The sequence below is a fragment of the Trachemys scripta genome, chromosome 2 (genome assembly GCF_013100865.1).
Source record: "Trachemys scripta elegans isolate TJP31775 chromosome 2, CAS_Tse_1.0, whole genome shotgun sequence".
NCBI lineage: Eukaryota > Metazoa > Chordata > Testudines > Emydidae > Trachemys > Trachemys scripta.
This window is the reverse complement of record NC_048299.1, coordinates 203,257,548-203,285,150: the sequence shown is the minus strand read 5'-3', so window position 1 is coordinate 203,285,150 and position 27,603 is coordinate 203,257,548. Positions and strand designations below refer to the sequence as shown.

Below are 27,603 nucleotides of genomic sequence, written 5' to 3'. Positions count from 1 at the left end.
GATATAAGCAAGAGAGTAGTATTAAAAACTTGAGGAGGGGGGCAGGTGTTCAATCTTATCAGGTATATCTCCCTGTTTTTATATGCTACTAGGTAATACGGTGATAGGAGCTATAGAAAATTAATATATTATATACATAAGATACATAGAATGATTAGACAGCTAAATATGAAGACATCATTGTGGTCTTCAAACACTGCAGCTGCGTCATACATATTTCTATAGCTTTAAATACCGCTAAATATTTTGTAATATACCAGAGTGAAACAAAGGAGAAGTCTCATTGTACAGAAAAAAACAATACCCTTTTATTTGTAAAGCTCTGATGAAAGAACAACTTTCCAAATGACATCCCATTTAAAAAACAATGTAAACCAACCTAACTATGGGTCAGTCACTATACAGATTGCATCCTAAATCTTAAAGATGCCTCAATATCTTATGGAGTATTTACATATGTATCAGTTAGGTAGTAACGTTTCATTGCAATTTGTATCTTTCCAGCACATACTTATTCAATGGCAAAACACTGGGGATGCGTTTGCTTTTCTGCACAAAAGTTATGAGCAAATGGATAAGGGTGTTTTTCCTGAGAGAAGGTTTGTTCTTGAAAACTGTGTTTTAACAACTGGAAATACAGAAAGTGGGATGTTTTTGCTGCAATAAAAAAAAGCATAAGGATGCCTAGTTAACTTTTTTCTTTTAAATTATTTACGTACCATTAAGTTAAAATGTTTACATTCATTCATTCATATAAAAACTGTTGTTAAATCTTATGCAAATGATTTAACACTGATTGCTGCAACGCAAATTGCACTTCTTTTTTTAAAAAAAAAATTATTTTATATATGGAAGAAAAATATCTGATTGCTACCCTGTTTACAAATTCTGACTGACTATATAGAGTTCAGTCACAAAATATGAACTTTCATAAACCTCAGTCACAGTGTACATTAAAAGTTATAATGCAGTCTTGCAAAGTGAGTAAATATTTTAAAACAAAAGATCTCATTAACTGACTCGACCTTGAGAGACTTGTACCAAACATTGTGATTTCCTCCAGGGGTGTACTTGAACTCTGATGCAGGAAAATGACAGAGTAATGCAGGCATACTGGATACAGACAGTGCTAACAAGAGAACTGACCTGTGAGAGGGCATCAAAGATTTAGTTCAAGATGTGTGCATTGGCACAAGCAATACGCACATTAGCACTTTCTTAAATTTATCTCACTATCCCTTATCAAATGCTTCCCTTATCTCCCTCCCAAAAGATGACTACACCAATCAAATTCTTTGGAGAGGTGAGAGAGTGAAAACAAACATACAATCAAAAAGGCAGCATTGCTGGATTTCTTGAAGATGTATTTCTGGAACCTTACAAAAGCTCTAGGGTGCTCTTTTTGGCTGTATTCATTTTACCCTGGGAGAGGTTCACTTTCCCTTGTTTTTCTTGCATAGATGAGGAGCTGGATGCTAAGGCAGAACCTCTTTGGAAAAAACACCTCTATCATTAAGGCACAAAAACAACATCAGAGGAATGTTCTAGCCAGCACTCTCCCTGCTGCTCAGACTGCCTGATAAAATAGAACAAAACAAAAACAAGTGTGGACGTCTAAAGGCTGCAGCCCAGTGCAGGTATCCAGCTTCATCTTCTCTGAATCATGCTAAAGCTAGGGCACACCAGGAATCCTGTCTCACCGATGCTGTAACTTCAGCTGTGGAGGTCAGGCTGACTCCTGCATACAGCCCTTCTTGACCTGAATACTTGAGTGTGCTGCCTTCAGGGCTGGTGCTCTCTCCTTGGCCAGACATCACTGAAGAACCCGCCTGGAGAACAGGAAAAAAAACGTAAGTGTGCTTTAACTCAGACCTATCAATTAAACAAATCGGGAGTCTGGAGAGCTGAAAAGAATTTGCCTTTGTGAAAAATGGAGCCAAAGCTCCATGAAAGCTACTAGAAGTAAGTGTTCTATCTGCAATGCTTCCAAAGCCAAGAATTCTGCAGAAATGTTATCGTCCACTGCGTGCACCAGACTCCAAGCAGAGCCCATTTGTGTGGGGGCTTTGTATGAAGGATCAGGATTTGACCCCATTCTGCCACTCTTGTACCTCAAAACCTCTGATTGAAAAAAAAAACCATCTGGACAGCCAGCACATTCTCCCCAGTATATAATGGACCATTCTGTTGGCATCATCCCACCTCAAAAGCTATCAGTATTTGGGAAATATTAAATGATTATCTTTCAAAAGATGGAAATCTACCAGAAAAAGGGAGAGCTGGACAAGCCGAAAGAAATGGATATTAGTATGATTAGATTGCAATGTGCTAGTGTCTGGATGTGTGTGTACCAGTGCCCCCTACTGGATGGAATCACCTGTCAAGATTTTCAAAAGTGGCTAAAAGACTAGTCTCTAAGGTGCCACAAGTACTCCTGTTCTTTTTGCGGATACAGACTAACACGTCTGCTACTCTGAAACCTGTCAAAAGTGGCTAGTGATTTTGGGTGCCTATATTTTTGGGTACCTAGCTTGAGACAACTTAAGTGGCCTGACTTTCACAAAGTGGGTTTTCAGAACTTTCTGAAAATCAGACTCATTTTAGATGCCTCAGAAAGTGGGCACCCAAAAATAGATGTAGCCAAAATAATTAGTCACTTCTCACAGTCTTGGCCAGAACCACTCAAATGTATGACATCATCCCCATACTGCTGACAGCTAACACAGATTCACTTTTATCTTAAGTGGCAGAGGCCTATGCTTTCGAACCAAGAGGGTCTTAGCTCCATCCTTGCTGTTACCATAAAGTTTGGATTGGTTATGGTGAGCTTGAATCATGAAGTTCTCACCCTCCCATCTACTGCAACCTACAAAGATCTAAATCAGTGAGACAAACCACAGGGAAGGTTTAGTGGATGTGACTCTGAAATCTAATAATCGTCAGTCCATTTATTTTAACAGAGAAACGGAGAGTTGCAAAGATAAAAACAATCCACTTTTTCCATGCGGCCTAAGAGATCTGCTGAAAAGGAAAACTTCAGTGCCAGACTGAGAAAGAGGCAACATTTCACCTAATAAAGGAAATGTTTAAGAGCTGACTTCATGAGAAATTAACTCTTGGATAAATTGACTTTAAAATCTTAATTTACTTGTAAATGGATACTTGTTGGACCAAATTCCTATAAAAGGGAATATCTGACAGTGTGACTGCGGAAATAGCCTGCCCATTATTTAAGTGGAAAGTACACATATTTAATCCAATCATTTCACACAAAAGGAAAACCTCCCTCAGGCCCATCTCTCCGATCTTCACCTGGAGCAGCGCCAAACCAGCAGTTCTCATATATAGAAAGCAGAAACTCGCCTAAATGTTTATGGAAATTTGCACTTTTGTTCAAGTGCAGCTTCCCACAATGCTTTGTGAGTCTTCATGGTGATAGGTGGCAAGATCCACCAGTAGAGACCAGGGCGGCTCTATGTATTTTGCCACCCCAAGCACAGCAGTCAGGCTGCTTTTGGCGGCGCGCCTGTCGGAGGTCCGCTGGTAACGCGGATTCGGCAGCATGCCTGCGGGAGGTCTGCTGGTCCCGCGCCTTCGGTGTACCTGCCGCCGAAACCGCGGGACCGGCGGACCTCCCGCAGGCATGCCGCCAAAGGCAGCCTGACTGCCACCCTCACGGCAACTGGCAGGCCGCCCCCCCACAGCTTGCCGCCCCAGGCATGTGCTTGGTGCGCTGGTGCCTGGAGCCACCCCTGGCAGAGACAAATTTGTCCCAGGTTAAATTTATTTTTCCATTGAAAGAGGTATTTGTGGTCAGCTGATATTTTCTGCCTATGGTAAACTGGGTCCAGTTTCCCCCTCAGTTGAGCTCATGAAAGTTAGTGAGGGTCCATCGGTATAACCTGAAGAAGAATTGTCTTTGGAAGTACTTCAGAAAGTATCCATTAATAAAAAATAATTCAGAATATCTGACTTTGAGCACCAACCAGTTATATAGGTAACACAAGAAAGTATGCTTATTTCTCCTGCCATCTTTATGTTTTATTTATTATATATTATACTGCTATTCAGTAAAACAAAATTATATTACTGTTATAAATATTTATAGGGTGATATAAATGTTATCTGATCAAAAACAGTGCACTTTATGATGCAGATTTATTGCTACTCCTGAAATTGAGTTCATTCTTAAAAGGTCCATTTACCCTGGCATCATTCAAACGTTTCACAATGTTTTATTTACAACAGAATCCCGTGCCCCTCTGAAACGACATTTTACGGATAATTTGCAGAACTGATCAGAAACCCGAAATTCTGTTCTGTGGAAAATTCGAACATTTCAAAATCAAAACAAAAAACTCCAAATTTTGAAATTTTCTGTGAACCGAAATTTTTTTTTAAAGTCATTTCAGTTCAATCAAAATGTTTCATTTTCTTAAAAAAATTGTACTATATGATAATTTTTGAAGCAAAACATCATTTCAGACCAATAAAGCTTCCATTTCAGAAGTCAAAATTAAATGTTTGGACATTGTCAACATGCTTCCTCACAATTCTTTTTCTAACCAAAATGTCATTGAAATTGACACATTCCCGCGAAAAGTTTCAACCTCAAAGAAACGCCATTTTCTGATGGAAAAAATGTTTTGTATGAAAATTTTCCATCAGCTCTAATAATTTGTTTGAATGCTGCACTGCCTTTTCACATAATAATACCACATTGCAAATCCCACTGAATTCAGTAGGTGTGCAAGGAATGAATGATAGCAACCACGGCTGCTGCTATCCTTAGTTCAATTGTTGTTGCAGTGTTGGGGTAGCCATGTTGCTCCCAGGATATTAGAGAGACAAGGTGTCTGAGGGAATAACCTTTTATTGGATCAACATCTGTTGGTGAAAGAGACTAGCTCTTGAGCTTACACACCACCTACCTGAAGCTCTATGTAAGCTTGTCTCTCTCACCAACAGAAGTTGGTCCAATAAAAGATATTACCTCATCCACCTGGTCATTCTTACGTCAAGTCTCTTGTGGTAGCAGATAGCTTATGTTATTTGTTATGGGATATAACCAATTTGACTGAACCCAGTCAAAAAGCGCATTGTAATCTTTGGGAGTTTTGCTTAAGTAAAAAACTGAGTAAGTCTGGCAAGATTTGGATCACAGAGCCTTTCACCTGTAGGTTGGTGATTCAAATCCAGTTCTGTCATTAGTGATCAAGGTTTACTAACTGATGCCTGGTCAGTGGCCCATCTGAAAAGAGTTTGACGCTCTCATTCCAATTTGAAGTGAACATCACAAAAAGCAATCCGTCTAATTGGCCTCTTTACTGGTAATCTCAACAGAATGTTAAATGGCCTGGAGACTTAGCTAGCAGAGGGTGGAATCCCACTGCCCTGATAAATAAAGGACAAATAAGTTCAATATATAAAATTTAAAAGAAAGAAAGTTTTCCTTTGGTGGTGCGCTGTCACATCCATGGGCATCTCCTCTCCTTCCCCAGGACTTTCCATTTATTTGTCCTGCTCTAATGGTCTTAGAGCAGCCTACCTTTTGGGAAGAGGCTTTTATATCTATAATATATAACATAGGTTCCTCTTTAACCAGAAAGACATTTTTAAAAATACATTGACCCTCCCTGGGAGGAAAGAGTTTAAACAATATTTTCAAATTTGAACAAGTTTTGCAAAGACTGTGTACACTAGAAATTAGTGTGAAAGGTTCCCATTCACCTATCCCTGCTGCTATTATTCCTTCGGGTAAACAGCTCACCTGCTTTTTCCTTGTCTGGAAAAAATAATTCACTCTTTCCCTGATTCAATTCTACAAGGGTGGAGCAGAGAGATCTGTTTTGTGTTCCATTTGTGGCTTATCTGTTAACGCTCCCTCAGATACCGAGAATGCGGAGGCACTTCCGGCTTGAAGGCTGCATATCAGTGACTGACCCAGACTGGGTCCAGCTCCTAAAATGAGCCAGCACGAAGTGGGGGAGGAGAAAAGATGTGTGAGGAGGGGGATGGGCAGGGCAGTTTAGTTTAAAAGCCACTCCTAGTTAATGGAATGACAAATTCAATTTGGGGAGTTCCCCAAGTGAAACATGGAAAATAATCTTTAGCCGGTGAAATGGCCATGGCTGAATCATTAGGTTACGCAGGTCTGCTCATGATTAAACATCACTGCTATTAGTCCCCTAACTTCTACAGACAAAGGAAATATATTATTGTGAATTATTTGAACCCATTTCTTTGCTAGTATAAGTGAGCATGGGAGTGCAATTGAAATCAATGGTGCTATTCCAATTCACACCAACTGAGGAGCTGGCCCCTATTAATAAAATGTTAACAGCTTGAACTTGTATTGCTGTAGTCTGATGATAATATTGATAATCAACTGAACTGCAGCTTCTTGAAGAAAATTGAATGAGGTTTGTTAAGAAGAACTGGGCAGCTTTCAGAAGCATAGGCCTGCCTTACGAATAGAAAATGACAACCAGATTGGAATCTCCAGGAATGTTTGAACAGCCCAATCCTTTTCCCATTCACATTGATGGGAGTTTGCAATTGACTTCAAAGGAACCAGGATCAGGCTTCAAAACCAGTGCTTTGGATCCAGGCCTGAGTTTCTGAGGATTCCATAATCAGAGAGAAGCCACAGGTAGGATTTACAAGGGGGACTTAGGCACCTAGCTAAATCCAAGATTTAGATTCTCAAAACCCATGTCAGCCGCTACCTATCCCTGTCGGTGCCTAAATTCCCCAGCTGCCTACATTTCCACTGGTAAAGTTCCCTAGGGTCTAAATTTCTGCAGGTGGGCATGCACACAGCCACCTCATTCCTGACCACACCGAGCAGCTCATACCCACGCTCCAGCAGCCTTCTACTTATCTCACTGCAGGGCTTGATCTAGTAGACATGCTCAGAGGCCATCTTAGAGCTCATCTACCAGATTGGGCCCCACAGACAACACCCATAGAGGTGCCACCACACTTACACCAAAAGGTCCGGTGTCAGAGGACTCACCCAGAATGTGGGAGACCTGGGTTCAAGTGCCCCCCACTGCCTGATATAGACCAGGGATTTGAAACCAGGTCTCCCATATGAGTGCCCTAACCACTGGGCTATGAGGTATTCCGCTGAAGCTGTTTCCCTGTGTATAAAATAACTAAGTACTCTTTGGGCTAGCAGGAGAGAGATTGACTCCATAAACCATATGTTTTCAAACTGTGGGGTGTGCCCCCCTCGGGGGCGGAAGAGCATGATGAGTTTATCAGGAGGATGAGAGTGCCTTGGGGTTGGGGGGGGTGGATAGAAGGCTGGTCCCCGGATTCCAGCATCTTCCTGTGGATTGGGCTGCGGGCAGCGCCTGCTCCCCCATCCTCCAGGGCCTCCTGGGCAGCCCCAGGTCTGACACTGTGCACAGCACAGCTGTGACTGTGGGGGAGGGGAACTGGCAAGGGGAGGGCTCTGCTGGGAAATCAGGGGTCAGGGCATGAGGATATGGGGTCTCTACAGGGGGGTGACAGGCCAGCTGGGGGGGAGCTGCTCTGGGGGAGCAGGGCCTGGGTACAGAGGTGGTAGCACTGCCGGGTGGAGATGGGAGACCAGGGAGTTCTGCTGCTGCCATGGAGAATGGGGCTAAGCAGGGCTGGTGCCTGAGGTTGGATCTGCTGCCCACTGAAGGGCCAGGCACTAGAATCCCCTCATACCCAGTGGCTCTGGTTTCCCCCACACCCTATAGGGCTGAAAAGCTATCCCTAGGCTAAGTAGCTCTTGGGGTACCCCAAGGGATCCATGCTTTCCCCACAGGCCCCTCCCCTCAGCCCTAGCAGGGGAGGCACCCTGGAGCTCACTAGTCACATGGGGATTTCCCCCTCACCCCGACCTCCTGGGCGTCTCTGAACTCAGCACTATCCAAGTTCCCCACTTTGGGCCTTTTCCCTGCACCGAGGTGGGTGTGCATGGAGCATGAATCTCCAAAGGTCGGTGCAGCAAAAAAGTTTGGGAACTTTGCCATAGACCAAGGAAGTAAGAGGCCTGGGGTCAAATCCCTGCTTCACATTGGGCAGGGATCTGAAACCGGGTCTTCTATATCCTGACCTTGTGCTCTAACCATTGGAGACAGAGTTGACCTGGCTTAGATGTTTGACTCCAGGAGAGGATCCAAAGTGTGACTCCTAAGTGGAGGGAGGCACCTCACTCGCTCGGAGGGGTGGTGCTTAGGTGACTCCCTCTCCTTTGCATTTCCTACTGGCTAGCTTAGACAGCTCTCTGCCCAGCGAGCTGGCTTTTATTAATCCCATGTTTAGGCACCTAACTCTCCCCATGTCTTGTATAGGAAGCCTCATTCTCTATCTAATTCAGGGTAGAGAATTCCACTTGGCAGCATGACACCTAAATGTGGGGCATTGCAACGCTCAGTCTAAGTTACCCATGTGAATTCCACCCCATGTGACTGTCTTTGGGGACAAATTCAGAGCAGCCCTGGCATAGAGAGAGAGTGAGACTCTGTCCAAGAGGCAGAAACTGAAGAGAGTCAGGCTGGAAGAGTTGGAAGATCAAGAAATTTGAAGTGGCAGGGTGGGATCCCAAAGTTGTAGTGAATCCTCTGCCTAACTGGTATTGTGCTTATAGTTCTCCCGCACAATATAAGATACAGACAGACACCACTACATATATTTTTTACACTAAAGCCTACAAATCTGCTGCCAATTTATCTTGTGAGAAGCAGCATTGCCTCCTAAGGCTAGGTCTACACTACCCGCCTGAATCGGCGGGTAGAAATCGACCTCTCGGGGATCGATTTATCGCGTCCCGTCGGGACGCGACAATCGATCCCCGAATCGACGCTCTTACTCCACCAGCGGAGGTGGGAGTAAGTGCCATCGACAGAAAGCCGCAGAAGTCGATTTTGCCGCCGTCCTCACAGCGGGGTAAGTCGGCTGCGATACGTTGAATTCAGCTACGCTATTCACGTAGCTGAATTTGCGTATCTTAAATCGACTCCCCCCTGTAATGTAGATGTACCCTAAGAGAGGCAGAATTCCTTCCCTGCTCCCACTTGTTCCAGAGGGAAGTAACCAATTATTAATACTGGCCCTGAAACCAGTAACAGATTACTAACCCCATGCACAGACTCAGCTGTGAGGGCCAAAATATCAGGGGACAGAGTCAAGCTTCCACCCACTCCCTGCCTCTTTCAATCCACTTCCTACCAATCTGCATTGTGGTGATGGAGAGAATACTAGACATGCAGCCTATTAGCTCCCCCCATGATGGCAGTGGAGATGCAAAGAGACTATGGAGGAGATTTGGGGAGGGGGAGCAGGGATTAACTAAGATCCATGAGCGGCCCCTTAGTTAATACTTTTACAGTGCTTTAAAGATCTAAAATGCTATATCAATTCTAGGTGTTACTGTTTTATGGCTGGAGCTATAGTAAGCCAGTCGGTACCAATAAATGATGTGCATCCTGTTGTGTTACCGGGGCTTTGCTCCGCGTCAGTGATAACCTTTATTTATTCAAAGCACGCTTACAAAAGTTCTTTGTTACACAAAACCTGATTTGGTAAAGATTGGGGGTTCCCTTAATTTTCTAATCTCAGTGTCCCTCCTGTGAGCCCGCCTACCCACAGCACTTCCTCTGAATATTCTTCTTTTGAATACTATTGTTTCCTTTCCTGCTGTAATCTTGTCTTAATAATGATTGACTTAAAAATAAGTATGAATATAACAACAATGGAATTCTGTTGATTCAGTGAACTTACCACTATGTAAAATTACATTTTTAATGCTGGTGTAATTAATCCTTTTGCTTATACTACAAATGTGTAAGTTTACATTTACTCTAATCTCTCCTTTATATTATACCAACATAAATCTATGGTTAATATGTTATTAATTTCCAAAAGAGAGCCAATATTTCAGCCTGGCAAGACTGCTGTCCATGCTATTGTCACTCTAAGGACCCAATCCTGAAGTTCTTCTAAAAGCAAAATTCCAAGTGAAATCAATGGGACTTTTTCCTTCACAAGGACTGCAGCACAAGGCCCTACATTAGACTATCACAATATTTATTTTTATGGCCCTTCTGAGAAAACTTTGTGTTCATTTCCACGCATTAATAAACAAAAACAACCAAACAAAAATGTCCCTAAGATTTTAAATTACCCTGCATTGAGTACCGTTTTTGCTGCACAGACTCATAAAATTGCACTGTTTTCAGAGTAGCAGCCGTGTTAGTCTGTATCCACAAAAAGAACAGGAGTACTTGTGGCACCTTAGAGACTAACAAATGTATCATATCTATATACAACTACATAAAAACACACCCACTCAGTTACCAGATAAACAGGAATGATTTCTTCAGTTCCAGTATATTGCTTGGGCTGTATGGATGTAAGTGAGAACAATAACTGGCCTGCTATGCTTAAAAATTATCATAACCAGGACAACAATAGACAAAGGACCCGGTCAGTCTCTGTCCATCCATGATGCGGACTGAACTTCAAAAGAGTGGAAGTGCTGTCCAGGAGCATAAGCTGCAACAAAATGTAGAGCACCGTCATGGTCCCCGTGAAAGCAAGCCCCGTTGCTCCTCATGGACACTGGACGCACAAAGTACTGGCATGCTGCAGAAAGGTGATCATATCTATTCCACAAGGGAGTATAAGTAGGCAGAAGAGGCTACCCTGCGTGGTCTCTCTACTGGCCCAAAGTAAAAAAACAGATGTAAAGGACAGCACTTCTAGACACAATCCAGGCTGCTTTACAAGGCACCATTTGTGGTGCACATTGGTTCCCACTGAGACATCAAGATTCCTGTTCATTGCACAGGTGGCAGAGGGAGAAGTGGGGCCCTGCCTGCTGTGCTCTAATGTGAATTTACATCATCCAGACAACTTGCTATAGGAGTGTGCCATATTTTATGCCCAAAATACGATGGCCAAAGCAATCCCAATGCCAGGTGAAAATAAGGGGTTGGGCAGCAGTGCTGTAGTGGCACCTCTTGCCACAGAGTTCAGGGCCTCTTTCAGCTCTTATATGGGCCCAATGCTTTTCTGAAGGAAGAATTCCTTCATTGTTGCTGTGTCCTCACTGACATCAGCTCTGGCTCATGGAGACTCCATCTATTGCCATAAAGAGCAGACTTCGTAACAGTCCTTACATTGTGTTTTGTCCTAAAGGGGTAATGGAGTACTGCTGGCAACCATGCCCACTGCAGCCTCTGCACATCTACAGAAGGATGTGGACTGGGGCGCTATATTAGTGTATTTCAGCATATTGTTGTGTGCAGTTTTCTCCTCTGCGCACTTAAGGGGGAGCATCAGTGGGATGACGTGTCTCAAGATATAGAGGCAGTATGCTTTGAAAGTTTCAAATATTCTTTTATGAGGATATAAAGCAACTTCATATAGCCTGTAAATGGTTCTGTTCCATATTAACAATGGAGAAAACTCAGTACTTATACGCCTCAGAAAGACAGAAATGGGCCCAAACTAAAGCCCCTACATCCAGATGTGAATTTTGCAAAGAGCCCCCATCTTTATAACGGGTCAGCCCAAAAGCTCAGATGCAAACACTTCCAAACTTTGGGATGTTCTAAGTCTGGAGCTGGATCCAAATATTATAATTCATGGCCATTACTATTAATCAATCATATCTTTTAATTTTTTTAACTTCTTCAACTAGGGGCATAAAACCAACATTTAAGCCATTATCTTTCCTCAAGGCTGGCAGCCAGTAAAATTCCCTGTATGAAATATGCAGTTTCAAAGCTGCTCAGCTGAGCAACTGCCTTTCAGAGAATAAGTACCTTCTCCCCCGCCCCCCTGCCGCAGCCCCATTATTTTACTTTTAAAGGAAATGGAAAAGGTAGGGCTGAAAATGAATGTTGCTGACACAAATTCTGCTGAATTTCATTTCCATTAGATTTCCACATTGCTAGGAACTCTTTTGGCAGCCTTGCAAAAGCATAACAAATGACTTTTGTACCAGCAACGGAATTCATTTTCTCTAAATGATTCATTTAGCAATAACATTTCTATGAATTTCAGGCAATAGTTTCTAAAACTTCATATATTTTCCCCTAATGTATTTTGGTTCTTTATTTTTGTCAATTTAGCATTTTTCTACCCTCAAAGAAGAATTAGGGCAGTCAAAAAAGTGTCAGTACGGTGAGCTACATGGTGAGTTTGTTAGAATATATATAGTTCATTATAATTCCCAGTGAACAAGTGTCCACATTACAAAAACACCAAAAGCACAGTTGGCCCTAAATGACAATATTTTTGCTAGACAAGCCGAGGACTAAATAGGCATCCCTATGAGCAGTTCTTCCAGCTGATGCCCATAGATCAGCAGGGGGAAGCTTGCACTGCTAATGTCTGGGCTGTACCTGTTCTGATAATAGAGAATGGCCATCAATCCATCAGCTCTAAAGTCTCATGAAAAAAAATATCAGAATGGGTGGAGGGGAAGAAAGAGGTTTGGCGTTAATATAAAATGTTTTTACATTTGACCAGATTTAGGTTCCATTGATCGGAGATGCTGAATGCCCTTAATTCCCATTGCCTTCCACAGGTCCTGAGCACGCTCAGCAACTCCCCTGATTCAGACCCAGAGACTGAGCTTACTTCCATTAAAGTCAATGGTGAAGCTCCCCATGACTTCAATGACAGCAGGATCAAGCCTTAAAGACCATGACCTTCTGCTTGAACCTTCTTGCCTCTCCTGTTCCTTTCACAGGTTAATTATTGACTGCCTATAGCAAACAAGATTATAGGATCAAATGAGTGGACATGGGTATATATAGTACAGGCCTTATTCCAACTACTTCACAGATTCAATTCTTATAATGTGCATTCATGGTTCAAAATAGACAAGGGGGAGATTACTTGTTTAGGTCTCATCCAATGCCCACTGAAGTTAGTGGTAAATTTAGAACTAAGTGTTTTTTTCTTATCAAATGTTTGGGAGAGGGGAGGGCAGAGGGGGAGCATGAAACCCAATCATTTTCCATTTTAGACCAATGTTTTAGTTTCAAATTTCCCTTCCTTTAATGTATTTTATGTATTGTTTGAACTCTCTGAATTCTTTCACGTCAAATACAGCCTTTTAATAATATTGCTTGATGGCATCAGATACAAAAGTCCAGCATCTCTGAGCAGTATCGTTGTAAATAAGTCCACAAACAACAAAACTTGTTTTTGTTTTGTTTTGTTTTGTTTACAGTGAAACTGCATATTTCAGGAAAGAAACCATGGAAAGGAATTTGGATCGGGAAACATACCAAAAAATAATTATGATAAACAAGTTTCTTTTTACTAATAAAGGAACAGTGAAAGCCATGCTAAGGGTATCTTTTAAAGTAAATGACACAGTAAATGAAGAATATAGAAGACTGCAGGGATGTGGGGGGGGAGGTGTAGATAAATAAAAGAGGTTATAAATTAAACTACTTTGCAGTTATAAACTAAACTACTATAGTATGTATTATCCCAAATGCTGATCTGAGGGGTGATAAGAAGGTGTGGTGTGTAGATGAAAATACGAGTTTGAAACAAACAAGATATTGTTCAGTGGACCTCCTGGGCTCAGTCCTGTGAAGTGCTGAACAGCCTCCACCCCCAGTGGGAATCTTTCCATTGATTTCCATGGGCTTTGGATCAGGCCCTAAGCACACGTCTCAATTCACCCTGCCGGCATACAGACCACAAGACTGAGTTTTGTTGCTTTTAGTGGGAGTTTAAAATTATGCTCGGGGGAGGGAGTTCTGTATGCGTAATGCATGCACACATTTTTAAATAACTTTTGAAAAAGATGAGATGGGTGGTGCCTTGAATTATACATGCACGCTGGCCAGCATTCAAGGAATTTGTGTTATGTGCACTAATGTTATTGATGTTGTCACTATGCTGTGCATTACTATTATGTCTAAAAAAAAACAGTTTTAAGATAAAACAATTTAAACTCTTCAAAACAAAATGTTTTTGTTCAAGCTTCGGTTGATTTAATCATAAAATGTATATAGATCTTAATTAAGAGGTCTGTAAAGTACTTCAGCTTGTCGTTTTGTTTACATTTATATGTAATTTCCTCAGAAATTCTTGCTCCTGTATCAGCTAACAAAACTGAAAAGTTTGTTTAGATTATTGTACTGCTAGATAAGATAAAAGCTGAGATAACATATTATACAGTGATCAGCTTGCTTACAAATAAAGATACTATTTTATCACTTACCCCAGAGGCTGTAGTTTGTGTGCTAGGGGAAGCATTTTTACTACAATCATCTGAGTTAGTAGAAGACGTGGATGTCGGAGTCATAGGAACTGCGTTATTATTGTTACCTGCAACAGAAGTAACTGTGATTAGAAACAAATATTTTCCAGTATGACAAAATGCTTACATCCAAATATCCTATCTTACAATATTTACCAGAACACGTCTTTGACTTATTTATGTTCTTTGGTTTTCGCTTTCTAGTTTGAATTCCTTCTTTTTTCATGGCCAGAGGCCGAGGAACCTGGGGGGAAAAAATCAACATGGATCATAAAGACTTGCATGTACGGCACTCAGCAGAAACCAAATTTTACCATAAGATCAAATAGTGCTACAACTAAATCAATTGAAATCAACTATTTTAAAGCATTTTTATGATGATATAGACTCTACTCTCCAAAAAATAACTATTTTTTCCAGTGTTCTAGCAGTGATCCCAAAAAGCCTGAAGTTTTTACTTAGGCAAAACTCTCATTTACTTCAGCCGGAGATTTTCCTAAGTAAGGACAACAGGACTGGATCCTAGGAATTTAGAGGCTGATTCTGGAAAACAGATAAACATGAAAAACCCGGTCCTGTTCCTATTGACTCCAATTGTGCATGAAAAGGCCTTGACCTAAATGCTTGCAGGATGGGTCTTTAAACCGTAATATATATTCTTTTTAAGTATTTATCCATGTGAACTAATGCATCATATTCAAGGTTATTTTTATATCAAGAAAATGCGTAAATAGCTGCTTTGGAGTCTGGGTCATTAAAGGCACAATTAACATACCTTTTAAACAGAAAATATGTATTCAAAATTAATATCACTTACCTAATTTAAAAAAGCTTTGGAAAATATAATCAATTCATGAAAGTGATATGATTATAATGTTTTATAACCGTCACTTAATTTCTTTTTTTTTAAATGCTGGACAAAGTATTGATACATTCTAAAACCCCAATCCTTCAAACACTTATACACATGTATAACTTTACTCACGAGATTTCCCAGAGTCTAGCGCTAAATGGATTCCATTATATTCACAGTACAGTTATTTTCTTACATTATTTTTCTACATTTGCTGAAAAAAGTATAACCAACAATTTACTAACAAATGACATTCTGAATCATTTTTGACTTATTCTTCAATTTAACAAACATTTACAGAATTTTTAAGATAGCCTCATTCAGGCTCTGATCCTGCAACATTAAAGTCGAAGGGAGTTTTTCTATTGACTTCAACGAGCGTAGACTCAAGTCCGTGGAGCCTGCTCCTGTTAGCACTCAGCACACTGAAGTCAATGGATGTTCCATACGAGGATTGGGCCCTTACTAAACAGGAATCAAAAGTGGACTGAAATAGCTGCCTACCCCGTGAAGTTTCATATAAAGGCCACAGGCATTGCATACTGGCTCGCCCTCTGCATTCCTACGCCACAGAGTTGTGGTTGTGGTGTGACAGTTGGCACAAGACAAACCAAGCCGTCTCGATGAAGGCTAGGGGCAAGCACAGGTAAACAAAAAAATAAACAAACAAATACAAACAAATGTACTTTGCCACTTAACAGCTGAAGAAAGGAATAGACTGATAACTGGTTTACCAAAGCTATGGGTAATACAAAGTCAATATAACAACATTTAGCTTCAGTAAGCTGCTTCACAACCTAATCTAATTAAGCCCTCCACCCACCCCAAAATGTGGGTATTATTATCCTCATTTTACAAACAAGGAAACTTATGCAAAGAGGTAATGTGATTTTCCCAATTCTGGAGAGGCAAAATTAAAATTCAGGAGTTTCTGATCACCAATTGTGTGTTCAGACCACGGGATCTCATCACTTTCTTTGATAGGTTGGTTATGAAAGGCAATGTTTTTCAACAGATTTCCATCAAAATGAAAACTGGGCAGTGCACATAAGTCTCTTCCGTGGAGCTTTCAGAGCACTCTCCCTTTTCATAATGTGCTACTGTAAAGTAATGGTTTTGACGCGGCTCTTTTTTGTGCTGCCTTAAATTGCCTACTTTTTAAGCATTGCCTTAAATTGGTTTGAGAAAAATCAGCTTCTTTTAATGACCTTCCTACATCAGCAGTGAAAAATGAACATTCCAGTATGGCAGGGATTCTGTTTAAAGCAAAAAGACAGCTCCATTTTCACAAGCTGAACTTCACCTGAAGGGCTGACAGCTGCAAACTTTTGTTTTGACATGGAAAAGGAATATGAAACAGATATCAAAGGGACTTAATATGTACAACAAACAGTGTCATTTTTGTAAAAACATATTTATCACCAAGTGAAAAACAACATACTTCAGGAACATGCTTTACAGAACAGTGCTCACTCTCTGTGTGTGAATGTTCTAGGAAGTCAGTAAATTGGTGTGTGACAGCAAGGTCCATATTATAAACAAGCCATTTATGACACTCTTCAGTGGAGTTTGGAGCCAAGATGAAGCAATCTTATATCAGAAATAACCATATAACAAAGAGCTTTATGACTGCAGACTATATATCATAAGTGAAGCCAGTCCTCATAAACATGTGAAATGAAGGTGAATGGGTTATAAAAGTTCCTGTAACAAGCGCTCTCTTTCACATTCATCACAAGCAAGGAATTCAAGCTACATCATAAATCTGTTATTTTACAAAGTATTGCAATGTCAAAAAATCAGGGACTAGCTATGTTTGCAGGCTGAAAAGATTTGCATAAAGCAGTCAGTTTCAATGCACTGCATTCAGCCCATCATGACCATAAAGAAAGAGTCCACAACAAGAACTAATTTATTGGGCATACGCCCTTTCCATTTGTACCATTTACTGTTGGTTTGCTCGAAATATCTGGAGACCTTTGATACCACACCTGCCACACAGAAAACAAAAAATAATGTTTTCAGAATGATAAGTATTTTTCAGAGCTATAGTCAGGTCTCTTGAATTCTATCCATTTGTGTTACTAAGTAGTGAGCTGTAACTTTACATCACGGTTGTAAAGAGAATTATAAATTAAATATAATTGTTTTGACTGGGAACTATGAATCTAAAAGTCATTACTGGTTGCATACTGAAGATAATCACCAAGCTGTGGTTTCAGTCTGTACCAATTTAAGACAATACTGATAGTACTGTAGCAAATAATTAGTACTGAAACAGAATTTGTCATATTATGGTAATTAATAAAAGAAAACGAAAGATACACACTGCTTCCAAATTCTGCTTATCTTCCTAAAGCAAAATTACTGTTGAAATCAGAGTTTTGTGTGAACAGGATTTGGCCCCAATGTATATGCTGCATTTTCTAAAATTTACGTAGTTGGATCTTATTACAATTTTTTTTTTTTTTTGGTTTTCTTTTATTTTTGTTTGTATAAAAATTGGCATAAGTCTCAATATATTTTATATTCTCTGTTTTCTATCATTTTCTGCATCACTGTTGTAGTAAAATCTAATTTATCTAAAAAACTAACTTTCAAAAAGTTTTGGCACTAAAACGAATAAAATCTTGGCTTTCCTGCTGCAGGAGTTTTACCACTGACTTCAGTAACAGTAGGACAAGGGCCAAAACACGCTTATCATCTTCAAACCATTTTTTGTTATATACTTCCAGATGTATGAATACAATCATACATATATTATTTTGGTTGTACTTATTTGGAATAGATTATGACTATATTTTTCATAGAACACTGTAAAACGTTTGTTTCATTGAGGTCAGATTGAAATCACTGCAATTTACTGTGTTCTGTGCGCACACACACACAAAAGTGAAAACCAAGAACACCATGGACCAGATCCTCAACTCGGGTATATCTGGCTGGTTCCATGGCCTTAAAATTAGGAAAGCTATGATCGTTTACATCAGCTGAGGATCTGACCTCATGTGCTGCATTTATTCCTGCTAATTAGCCTTACTTAATGAAATTTGCTAAATAACCAGTTAAGAAATTGAGCATCCAACAGTAATTAACTTTTGGTTTTAATTAATTCTTTGGCTCAAGGGCACTTCACCAGATGAATGTTGACATGATGAAGAAATGTGGCTTTTAAAAGCTCGTCAAGTGTGGTTTTTTTCCAGTTACAGAAAATATTATAGAGGATGGTGATAGAATTGTTGTTTAACAAAGAATGGCATTTCTTTTTATACAGTCGAAATATGAAGGAACTGCAACAGCTGGGGTGATTGAAGGGGTCTTGAAGCTTGATCAGTTTGTCACACTGTCTTCAGACACCCGGGTGCCGGTTTGGATTAGGTCAAACATCACTTATTATAACTATCCCACTAATGGCAATTATAAAAAGGAGAATTCTCTTTCTTTACTGTCCTCAACCCAGATTTATTAAAAACAGTCTGCAGTGCCCTCTTGTTCCATTTTCTCCTTCCCTCTTCAGTGCCAGTGCTGAATTATAAACTGGGGTTCTGGTCTGTAGTGTTTGTAGTGCATTTTTTACAAATTATGGTTCATTTTTAGCAGTAAAACAAAAAAACAAAGGCTTTTATCTTGTTTAAGCAATTGGTTTTCCTTTAATTATATAAACAAAAATCCCCCAGATCCAGAGAAATGAGCTTTTCACAAACAAGGTACGTCTTTAGGAATTTCTGGCTCCCTGGACAAACAATTTTCAACATTGCAAAAAACGGAAACGTCGGGTATTTTCAGTGTGTATTTTTTAAAATCTGTGTTGCTTCTTTGAGGGGGGTTTGTCAATTTTAAAAAAATACCCAAAGGGTGAACTCTTATTTCCCCAGTTTATGCTCCAACATAATTATGACCTAAAGATGAGCCAGGCAGCAACGCACCAAAAGGGCAGCAAGAAGGCTGCATAGGGGGAACCTAGGTTACAGCACAACCTGCTAAGGCTAACACATCTTTTCACAGGTTAGCCTGCAACTTCACCCAAGTTAAAGGGGCTTTTCCACTGTGTTGAACTAATTTTCTGCCTGTCAGGACAGGGTCACCCTGAGCCTGAGCCTACAAGGTGCTGAGCACAGTGGGCTCCCACTGGCTCCAGTGAAAGCTGTGGGCACTGAAGGCCTGTCCCTGCATAGTTAGGTCAATGGGGGTTTTGCTACAGACTTCAGTGGGAACAGGACTGAGCCCTAGGTTCCTGGCAGGATCAGGGACTGTGTGAGTGGGCAGGGGAGCTAAAGGGCAAATTGTGGGAGCTAGGACTGCAGGCTCAAGCCCTAGGAACAGGGTCGGTATTTGAAGGCCTGTGATGTCAGCAGCCGTTCACACTCAAAAGGTGTGACTCCGGTTTCGGGGGTGGGGGGCTGGAATGTGGAACGAGGCTGGCTCCCAGCCGTCTGTGCCTGGCGCTCACTCACTCACCACTCTCTTCTGGGGTTTGATGAGGGGCCTGCTTAGGCCGTTCATTTTGGTGTACAGCCCGCAGGCGTTGCACAGATAGTTGCCGGTGCCGTCCCTTCTCCACAGAGGAGTCTGAATGGAGCCGCAGTTCACACATTCCCGGCTCTCGGACAGATCTTCCAGCAGATCTAGGAGGGGACACAGTCAAAGGAAGGCGAGTTAACAATACAACCATCCCCTGCTGTCAGACGGGGGGAGCGGGCTTAGGAGCCGCAGAAATCAGCGGGCAGAGATTGCTCGCTCTGCGGGGAGGACTCGGGGCATTGCGCAACAAGACGGAAACTTGCCCAGCCCCAGCGGGCTTTGCCCTCCGCTTCCTCCCTTTGACTCATCCTCATCAGAGCCATTTTAAAGTGAAGTCATGCAAAGCCGGGCTGAACAGAGATACCCCACCCCAACCTGCTTCAATTTGCTCTTCGGAGCCTAGCACAGGCCCAGGTCACGGCTCTCCTGTCGCAGCAAAATGCGCCTTTGGCAGACGAACTAAAGTGACCCATTTGCCGTCTGTCCCGGGGGGCTTTCTCGCGATCTTAAAGCCCGAGGCCAGGCTGAACACCCCCACCAGTTTCCATCCCTCAGCTCCTCCGGTCACAACACAGCGCAGAGCCACTACTCTGAATCTCTCACCATTTCGGTCAGCGCTGTCCGCTGCAGCTGTTTAAAACATCGCCTGATGATGTTTTAATCAACAGGGCCTTGATACAAAAACTCTACACAGAGAGAGACGAGAGACCGAAGAACAACATTTTTAATTACTGGTTTAAAAAAATAGTATTAACCCACAAGGTGGGATTTTTCCCCCCTACGGCCCGATCCTTCTCACGTTGATCACAACGAAAATTTTGCCGTGGTGAAAACCGCAGGACAGGACTGCTGGGTCAGTTAAAGATCCAATCGTGTACATTTGAAACTGAAAATCACACAGTGCGATATTTACCAATTTTCGTTTAGTCTAGCGGACTTATTTGGATTTCAGAATTGTACTAACTAACTTTTTGTATGCCTATATTGACCAGAATCTATTTTCAATCATAATTGCTCGCGGTGTTTATTTAAATTATTTATTTATAGTATAGAAAGAAGCAATAAATTAAAAGGCATTTACACCGGGCAGAGATATCTTTACTCAGAATAAATATGGAGCGGGTGTGCAAAACTATTATGTTCGTTGCCAAAATATCCACCTTTCAATGTCCACTTGGGAGTCTAACTGTAATCATAGTAAATCGGAAGTGAAGTTATTTTTGTCAAATAATTCTCAGTCACGACTGAGCAAAAGTGTTTGATCGTTTTAGAGTCTTACTGGGAAAAAATGCTTTACGACTTATTAAAACTTCAATACAAAAAAGTCTTTGCTAATTGGATTTTACTAAATCTATAGTTGAGACAAAAATTTGACCTTAGTGTGTGGGGCGGGGAGGTGAGAAACTAAATCTAATTATTAAGAAATATACTAAGTGGAAAAATACCTAACATTTTATCACAGGGCTCTATTAACTATTAAACAGTTTAAAAAGATATACATGTTAGGCAAAGTATAAATAAATCCCAACTATAACAACCAAACATTTCCTTGTCTGGAACCCTTTCTTTATCTGATTCATCTCTCCATATTTTAAAGATAAAGATAAATCTTTATATATTGTACAGAGATAATTTAAAATGTTTTGCCTCTGTATCACTTTCTTAGTTTAAGAGAGGGGGAAGCCATTGTTGCAGAAATGTAGCTTCATAATTGATTCTCGCCCCTTTTAATGTCCTGTTCTACCTGACTTTATTCGTCATGAGGTTACTCTTTTATGTTTCACATATTAGCTTTGTGTTCCCTAAAGTGAAAGAGATCTTGTAAATGTCAAATAAGCGTTTGATATACTTGTTTGATTATACTAAATGTACTTCGCGTAGAAAGAAATTGTATTTCCCCCTCCCTGGTCTCCCCCCCCCCTCCCAAATTTTTCTCCTCCCTTCATTTACAAAAATTACAAGTTAAAATGAAATCAGAACATGGCAGAGTCCAGAGACCACAGTTCAAATTACACTGTCAGCTTGTAACTCTTAACACATCACTAAGATTTATTAATCTTTGCACTAAAAGCCGCCATTGAATACTGTAATCAGTAAAATGCTTCAGGCTTCAAGGACACTGGAGTTAAACAGTTATTTTTTCCAATTGTTTACTTTAAAAAGTTACCTTCATACCTATGGAAAGAAATTCTATGGAGATAATATTTCTCTAGCCTTTAGAATAGTTTTTCCTTAATCCATGCTAGATATATTTATAACTATAATAAAAGGATATAGCTTTAATTGTTCAGTAAAAGCTTAGAAACTCTTACAAGTTATGAGAATTCTGTCATTGCATTATTTATGAGAATTCTGATTCCATTAAGTTATGAAAATTCCAGGATACTCTTTCCTTACATTTTAAAAAAGAGCTTGATTGCACACACTGCATGTGTTCTGAGTGCTGATCTTTTTATTTGATAAAACGTTTATAGTTGGATCCTTTTTAAATGCGGGAGTCCAACTTGCAGAAACAGAAAACTATTTTTATCATTAGTCAGAAGTGATGTGATGGAATCGGTTGTGGGGTTTAAGTTTTACTTTTTAACTTTGTGCAAATCTCCCCCATTATTTTCCTCTCCAACAGACGCATTTCTTTCCTTTGAGTTCCTATCCGGGAATAAAAGAGCGTTCATGGAAATATTAGGAGACCTACACAAATCTATAGCAGATATTGTAAACTGTATTTGTGATATCCGTATATAGTGATTGTATTACAGCAAGCACCCAGAACATTAAATGTCATAATTATTACAGGCCCAAGTCAATGGGGATGTTTCCTGCGTTAAAGCTGCGGGAGGGAACTCCAAGAATGCTTTACAGAGAACTCTTAATAAATGAACATTTGTACTAAAGGGATAGCATAAGAGAACCTCAAACTGTGGGGGGCTCTGATCCGTTTATTCGCTTCTATTTTAATGTTATATCAAGCATATACTAGACCTTGACATCTTAAATAAACTAATTGAAGGGGAAACCATACAGAAGGCATTTGTGCTGCGATAATATTTCTCACGCAAATATATGCAGTGTAGTTGTAACCGTGTTGGTCCCAGGATATTAGAGACAAGGTGTGTGAGGTGATAGCTTGTATTGGGCCAAGTCTGTTGGTGAGAGATACACACTTTGGAGCTTACACAGAGTTCATCCTTACCCAAACCTGAAGGATAACTCTGTGTAAGCGGGAAAGGTTGTCTCTCTCCCAACAGAAGTGATCCAATAAAAGGTATCACCTCACTCACAAACATTATAAACAGATTGCATTCACACGCTACTCTGAATGTAGTCTAAACCTGATTGGGGAGAAGGGGAGAAGAAAAGAGATTTTGAGGTTTGGTGACTGCCAGGACACCTGCACTTTGTGGTTCGGATATACACACACACTCTGGTTGTTCCTAGTCTGGATCTTGCCTAGAGTCTCTTAGTTCCTTTACAATAAGACCTTAACCTTGTTTTGAAGGCTCTGTATCTCCAGCACCCAATGCCTCCCCCAACCTTGCACGTTCCCACACCTTTTCGGTCGCAAGGTCACAAACTCATCTTCGGGGAAGTTTATGGGGGAACAGTTAGAAACATTAAATTATACCCAGTGAAATTAGCGGAACTATTTTCCCGGCCGTTTTAAGGCAGGGATTAAACATATTACACTTCATATAATATTATCACCGCTTTTCCAAAGACAGGGTTGTAGGGACCAGGGTGGGATATACCACCGACTTAATCGTTTTAACACTGTGTGTAAACGAACCAAAAATCAAATCAGTGTCTTGCAGAATACATAAAGAAAGTACAGCGGGTATTTGCGAAGGAGAATCAGTGATACAAACAGAAATGTGTCCGCTCGCCCTTCCTTGCAGAATGATCTAACCCTTCTTCCTTAATCTCTTTCTGTTTAGGATTACCCATTCCTTCCTTCCTCTTCAAACCTATCCATGAGCCTTTTTCCCTCCGCCTTCATTTGTCTATGAGAATTTCCATTCCCATAGCCCTCTCCTTAGGCAGATGATATGGTTGCATCCTTGCGGATTTGATCCAGGCCGGTTATCTCCGTGTTTTCCACTTTAACTTTTAAAGTCCTGACACTCAACGTTCGTGTTGCACGAGAAGAGGGTTTTCTGCTTTGCTTTGCTCTTTCGCTGCTATCTCTAAAAAAATTAATCATCTTCATTCTCTGTGTCACGTTAGTAAACATGAGAGTGGGACTTAAAATGCCTAAATCAAATATGTTGCATTGGAGGACTGGAGAAGGGTTGTTTATCGAACGATGAAAAGATTTTTAGGTGGTACCGTCTGTTGTTTAGAAGGAAAATGATACTGAATCCATGTGCATAAAATATTTACTAGTAGTGTGATAGGCAAAAGCAAGCGCAAAATTATATTCTGAGTGAAAGAAGTTGAAGAGATTGCAATAACCAAAAATCATCGCAAAGTAACTCAATCTTCAACCCTACAGTTAATGTAATGACACACATCATTTCTTTTGCTAAAAAGACGCTGACATCAGTAAATTCCGCCACTGGGAACCTGACTGTGCCAGCGGTTTTAAAACAGAAATTCCCATTGATTTTAATTTTAAAATGGCTAACATTAACTGGTTTTGGATTTGCCTTTGGAAATCACAAACATCCATTGAGCAAATCTCTGTAATGTGCCTGAATCGTTTATTTCGAATAGAAGGTGTAATTTACACTGCATTTTTCACTATTTCTTAATCGAATTATGTTAATGCGGGGAAACACGAATATACAATAAAGAGACATCTGGAAGCGACTTACATTAACCAACTCTTTTCTTTTCTTAAAAAAAAAAAAAAAAAAAAAAAAAGAGAGAGAGAGACCAGGCTTAAAACGCCGATTAAAATACTTCCAATTGATGCCATTTAAAAAAAAATACAAAAAGGGAGCAATGTTTATTCAAAAAAAAAAAAAACAGATTTATTTGGGCATAAGCTTTCGTGGGTATAAAAACCTCACTTCTTCAGATTCATTTTATTCCAAAAGATACTTTTGTATTACCGGCCCCCTGCTTGCCATTATCACCAAAAGCCACACCATTCAAAAACACCAAAAGAATAGGGGTCTCAAAATACTTCCACTGATCCCTTCCAAACCACTGTCCCTGCACACAACTCAGGAGAGAAAACTTATTCCAAAAGACAGCTGAAGGTTAGCGGCCTTTCAGGATTCCTATTTACCAAACTTTATGCATATTCATTCAAAGAATATGTTTATGCTAATGAAACGGCTTCTACTAGCAATTTTATCCTCCCCTTAAAACAACAACAACAAACCCCACACCCCAGGATCTTAAAATTTTCTCCAAAGACACCGACCTCTTCCAATCCTCCTCCTCAAAGGATACACAAATAGGAACTAATAATTCTACTTCAGTGCCATCTGCTTCCCTGTCACTTCCTCCCCTCTCCACAACCACAGTTCCAGCCTTGCAGCAGAAAACACAGGCTGGCCACACACACAAAAATGCCGCCCCAGCTCCCCTTCCCTTGCGGGGAATTCCCCTCCTTCCCCCTGGAGTCATTTCGTTCCTGCTGTATCCCCCCAGAGCCTGGCCGGCCCTTCACACAGACCCAAGCCTGTGGCGGGGCCTGGGAGCTCTTACCTGCGCTGGGAGCCCGCACCGGGATCGGGGTGGCTCGGCTTTGCAGACAGTGCAGCATGGAGTTCTCAAAAGGTCCCGTGGGCCAGGCGGGGGTGAGCTGGGGTCCCACATAGGAGGGGTAGTGGCCGGGGTAAGATCCGTTCAGAGGCCTGCCCAGCGGGCTGTACTGGTCCCTGGCATTGAGGCTGTTGCTGTAGCCCCCCGGCTCTCGGGAGGCCCCGTTGGCCATGGGCGGGCTGGGGGAGTAAGGGAAGCGGCCAGAGGGATGCGAGCCGCTGCCGTTGCTGTACGAGGGGCTCTCCGAGGCCGACTGGGGCCACACCGAGTGGCTGCTGCCCGGGTGGCTGGGCTGGGCGGCCCCACTGCCCTGGAGGTAGGGGAGGGTGGGCAGCATGGAGCCCACGCGGGTGGTGGGCACGTAGACCGGGGAGCTGGCCGTGGAGTGCATGAAGCTGCCGGCAGATCCATCGTAAGGGGCCGGCGGCCCTTGGCTGGCCGAGATCGCCAGGGTCTGGTACATCTCCTCGGGCTGTTCGGCGCCGAAGGGGCTCAGCTTGGAGCCGCGGCTGGACCAGAGCAGCTTGTTGGTCTGGTCTAAATCCGTGAAGAGCAGGATGTCCTCCCAGCTGGGCAGGCTGGGCGCGTGGGGGGCTCCGAAGTGCACGTAGGGGGCGAGCAGGGACCTGCCCTCGGCGGCGGCGGGAGGAGGAGGCCGGGTCCCTTCGGGCTCGTGCTGAGGAGTCTTGGAGGAGCCGCGCTCGCCCGGGGAGCAGCAGGAGGAAGACGCCGGCGAAGGAGGAGAGGGGCCCGGCTCCCTGGCGGGGAAGGGGCAGGAGGAGTCGCCAGCGTCCGCGCCGCACCGCTTCACCACACACCAGCCGCCGTCAGTCAGGGCCATCCAGGTCCCCGTCTAGCCTCTGGGGAAGGGAGGGGGGAATAGGGAGGGGAAGGCGCGGGGGGGGGGGCACAAAAGAGAAGAAAAAATCCAGTTAGCAAACAGACCTCAGCGTCTCCCTCTTTGTGAGACCCGCTGGCTGGGAGCCGAGGGGACCCTCTAATCGCTCCTGTCGCTTTGCGGCGTTGTCTGGCTCCCGGGCAGAATAAAGATCAGCCAGCAAAGGTCATTAACACCCCCCAGCCCCATGTCCCACCCTCGGAGCCTCCTAGCAGGGCGCGCTAGCGGCCCGAGCTCAGCTGCCCCCAGCAATAGGTAAGAGTAGGCAGGGAGCAGGGCACCAGGCTGAGCTTTCCCACCTTATCTTGGCTTGCAGATCGAAAACGAGAGGGAAAGGGGATGGGGAGAGCGCTGTTTATTGTGGGCTACCCACGCTCCCCTTCCTTATTTTCCGATGCGTGAGTCATCTGAATTCCTCCCACGAGGAAAGCAATTAGCAATGGCACGGGTCAGGTTCTCTCTAGCTCTTGGGAAACAGACACGCGGCGTTGCATCAATCCGTGTCTTTCCCTCAGTTTTGTTTGTTTCAGACAAAAGGTCGCAAAAGGGACGGGACGGGGGGGAGGATGTGCAAAGCCCACCCAGGAGAGGCGACCTACTAAGGGCGAGGGGCATGTACCTTTCGGAGGAAGCTGGTGCCAGCCTGCGCCACTTACTCGGGGCCTCTGGAGTTGCAAGTCCAGCCCCACAATAGCACACCTTGGAAATGGCACCAATCCACAGTCAACAAACGCAAACTGCGGCACGTCAGACAACTTGGGGCCCCCGGCGGAGATCACACCGCGAGCGGGAGCAGCCAGCATTAAACAGGCCACACACACCCCCAGCCCAGCCCAGCCCCAAGTCCTCGGAGGAGAAGGGTAGAAAGCGAAAGACAGAGTTTGGAGAAGGGGGAAGTGTCAGCCGCTCAAGCAACAAAAGTGGACGCGCACGTTTCCTTCTCTGAGCTTCCCAAACCACCTCGGGGCTCTTAAGATAACCACATGAATAGCAATCCCAACACACAAACCCCCCTTGCAGACAGGCACAAAATACGTCTCTCCCTTTGCAAGATAACTAGGAGATAAGGGGCGGGTAGATAAGGCTTCCAGGCAAAGCGAGCAGAAGTCTGTCCAGAGCAACTCCTCGGGCACCAGCAGAACCCTCAGCTAGCCCGGATCGTGTTTTAAATCAAGAGCAAGAAGAAACAAAATAAGTAAGCAAACCTCTCGTGATTGCTTCGCATTGGCTTCCTTGCTTTGGTCTCAGCAGGCTTTAATCCAGTGAGCGAGGGGAGAGGAGAGCGGCAAACTCGAGTCCAGCGGCTACTGCGAGCGGCTCATGTTATAAAAAGGAGAGAGG

General features: G+C 42.5%; 1 protein-coding gene and 1 long non-coding RNA gene across 6 annotated transcripts in view; one reads left to right on the top strand and one right to left on the bottom strand.

Annotated features, from left to right (window-relative positions):
• Nucleotides 1–283: 283 nt before the first annotated feature.
• GATA6 (GATA binding protein 6) lies at nt 284–27,596 on the bottom strand. 4 transcript variants are annotated; one of them, XM_034762756.1, is made up of 7 exons: nt 27,468–27,596; nt 25,308–26,224; nt 19,587–19,753; nt 15,633–15,758; nt 14,432–14,519; nt 14,237–14,343; nt 284–1,829 (listed from the first exon to the last, which is right to left on the bottom strand). In XM_034762756.1, the coding sequence occupies exons 2-7, from the start codon at nt 26,203–26,205 to the stop codon at nt 1,662–1,664; spliced, it is 1,554 nt and encodes a 517-aa protein (XP_034618647.1). In that variant the 5' UTR covers nt 26,206–26,224; nt 27,468–27,596; the 3' UTR covers nt 284–1,661. The 4 variants fall into 4 exon arrangements, with proteins under 4 accessions (XP_034618647.1, XP_034618650.1, XP_034618648.1 ...); XM_034762759.1 differs by lacking the exon at nt 27,468–27,596 and adding an exon at nt 26,919–27,058; XM_034762757.1 differs by lacking the exon at nt 27,468–27,596 and adding an exon at nt 26,882–27,008.
• Nucleotides 27,384–27,603, top strand: part of LOC117873405 — a 75,050-nt gene continuing 74,830 nt past the window's right edge. For both annotated transcript variants that reach the window (XR_004644716.1, XR_004644715.1), the window contains exon 1: nt 27,384–27,457. This is a non-coding gene — a long non-coding RNA (uncharacterized LOC117873405). The remainder of the gene's footprint in view (nt 27,458–27,603) is intronic.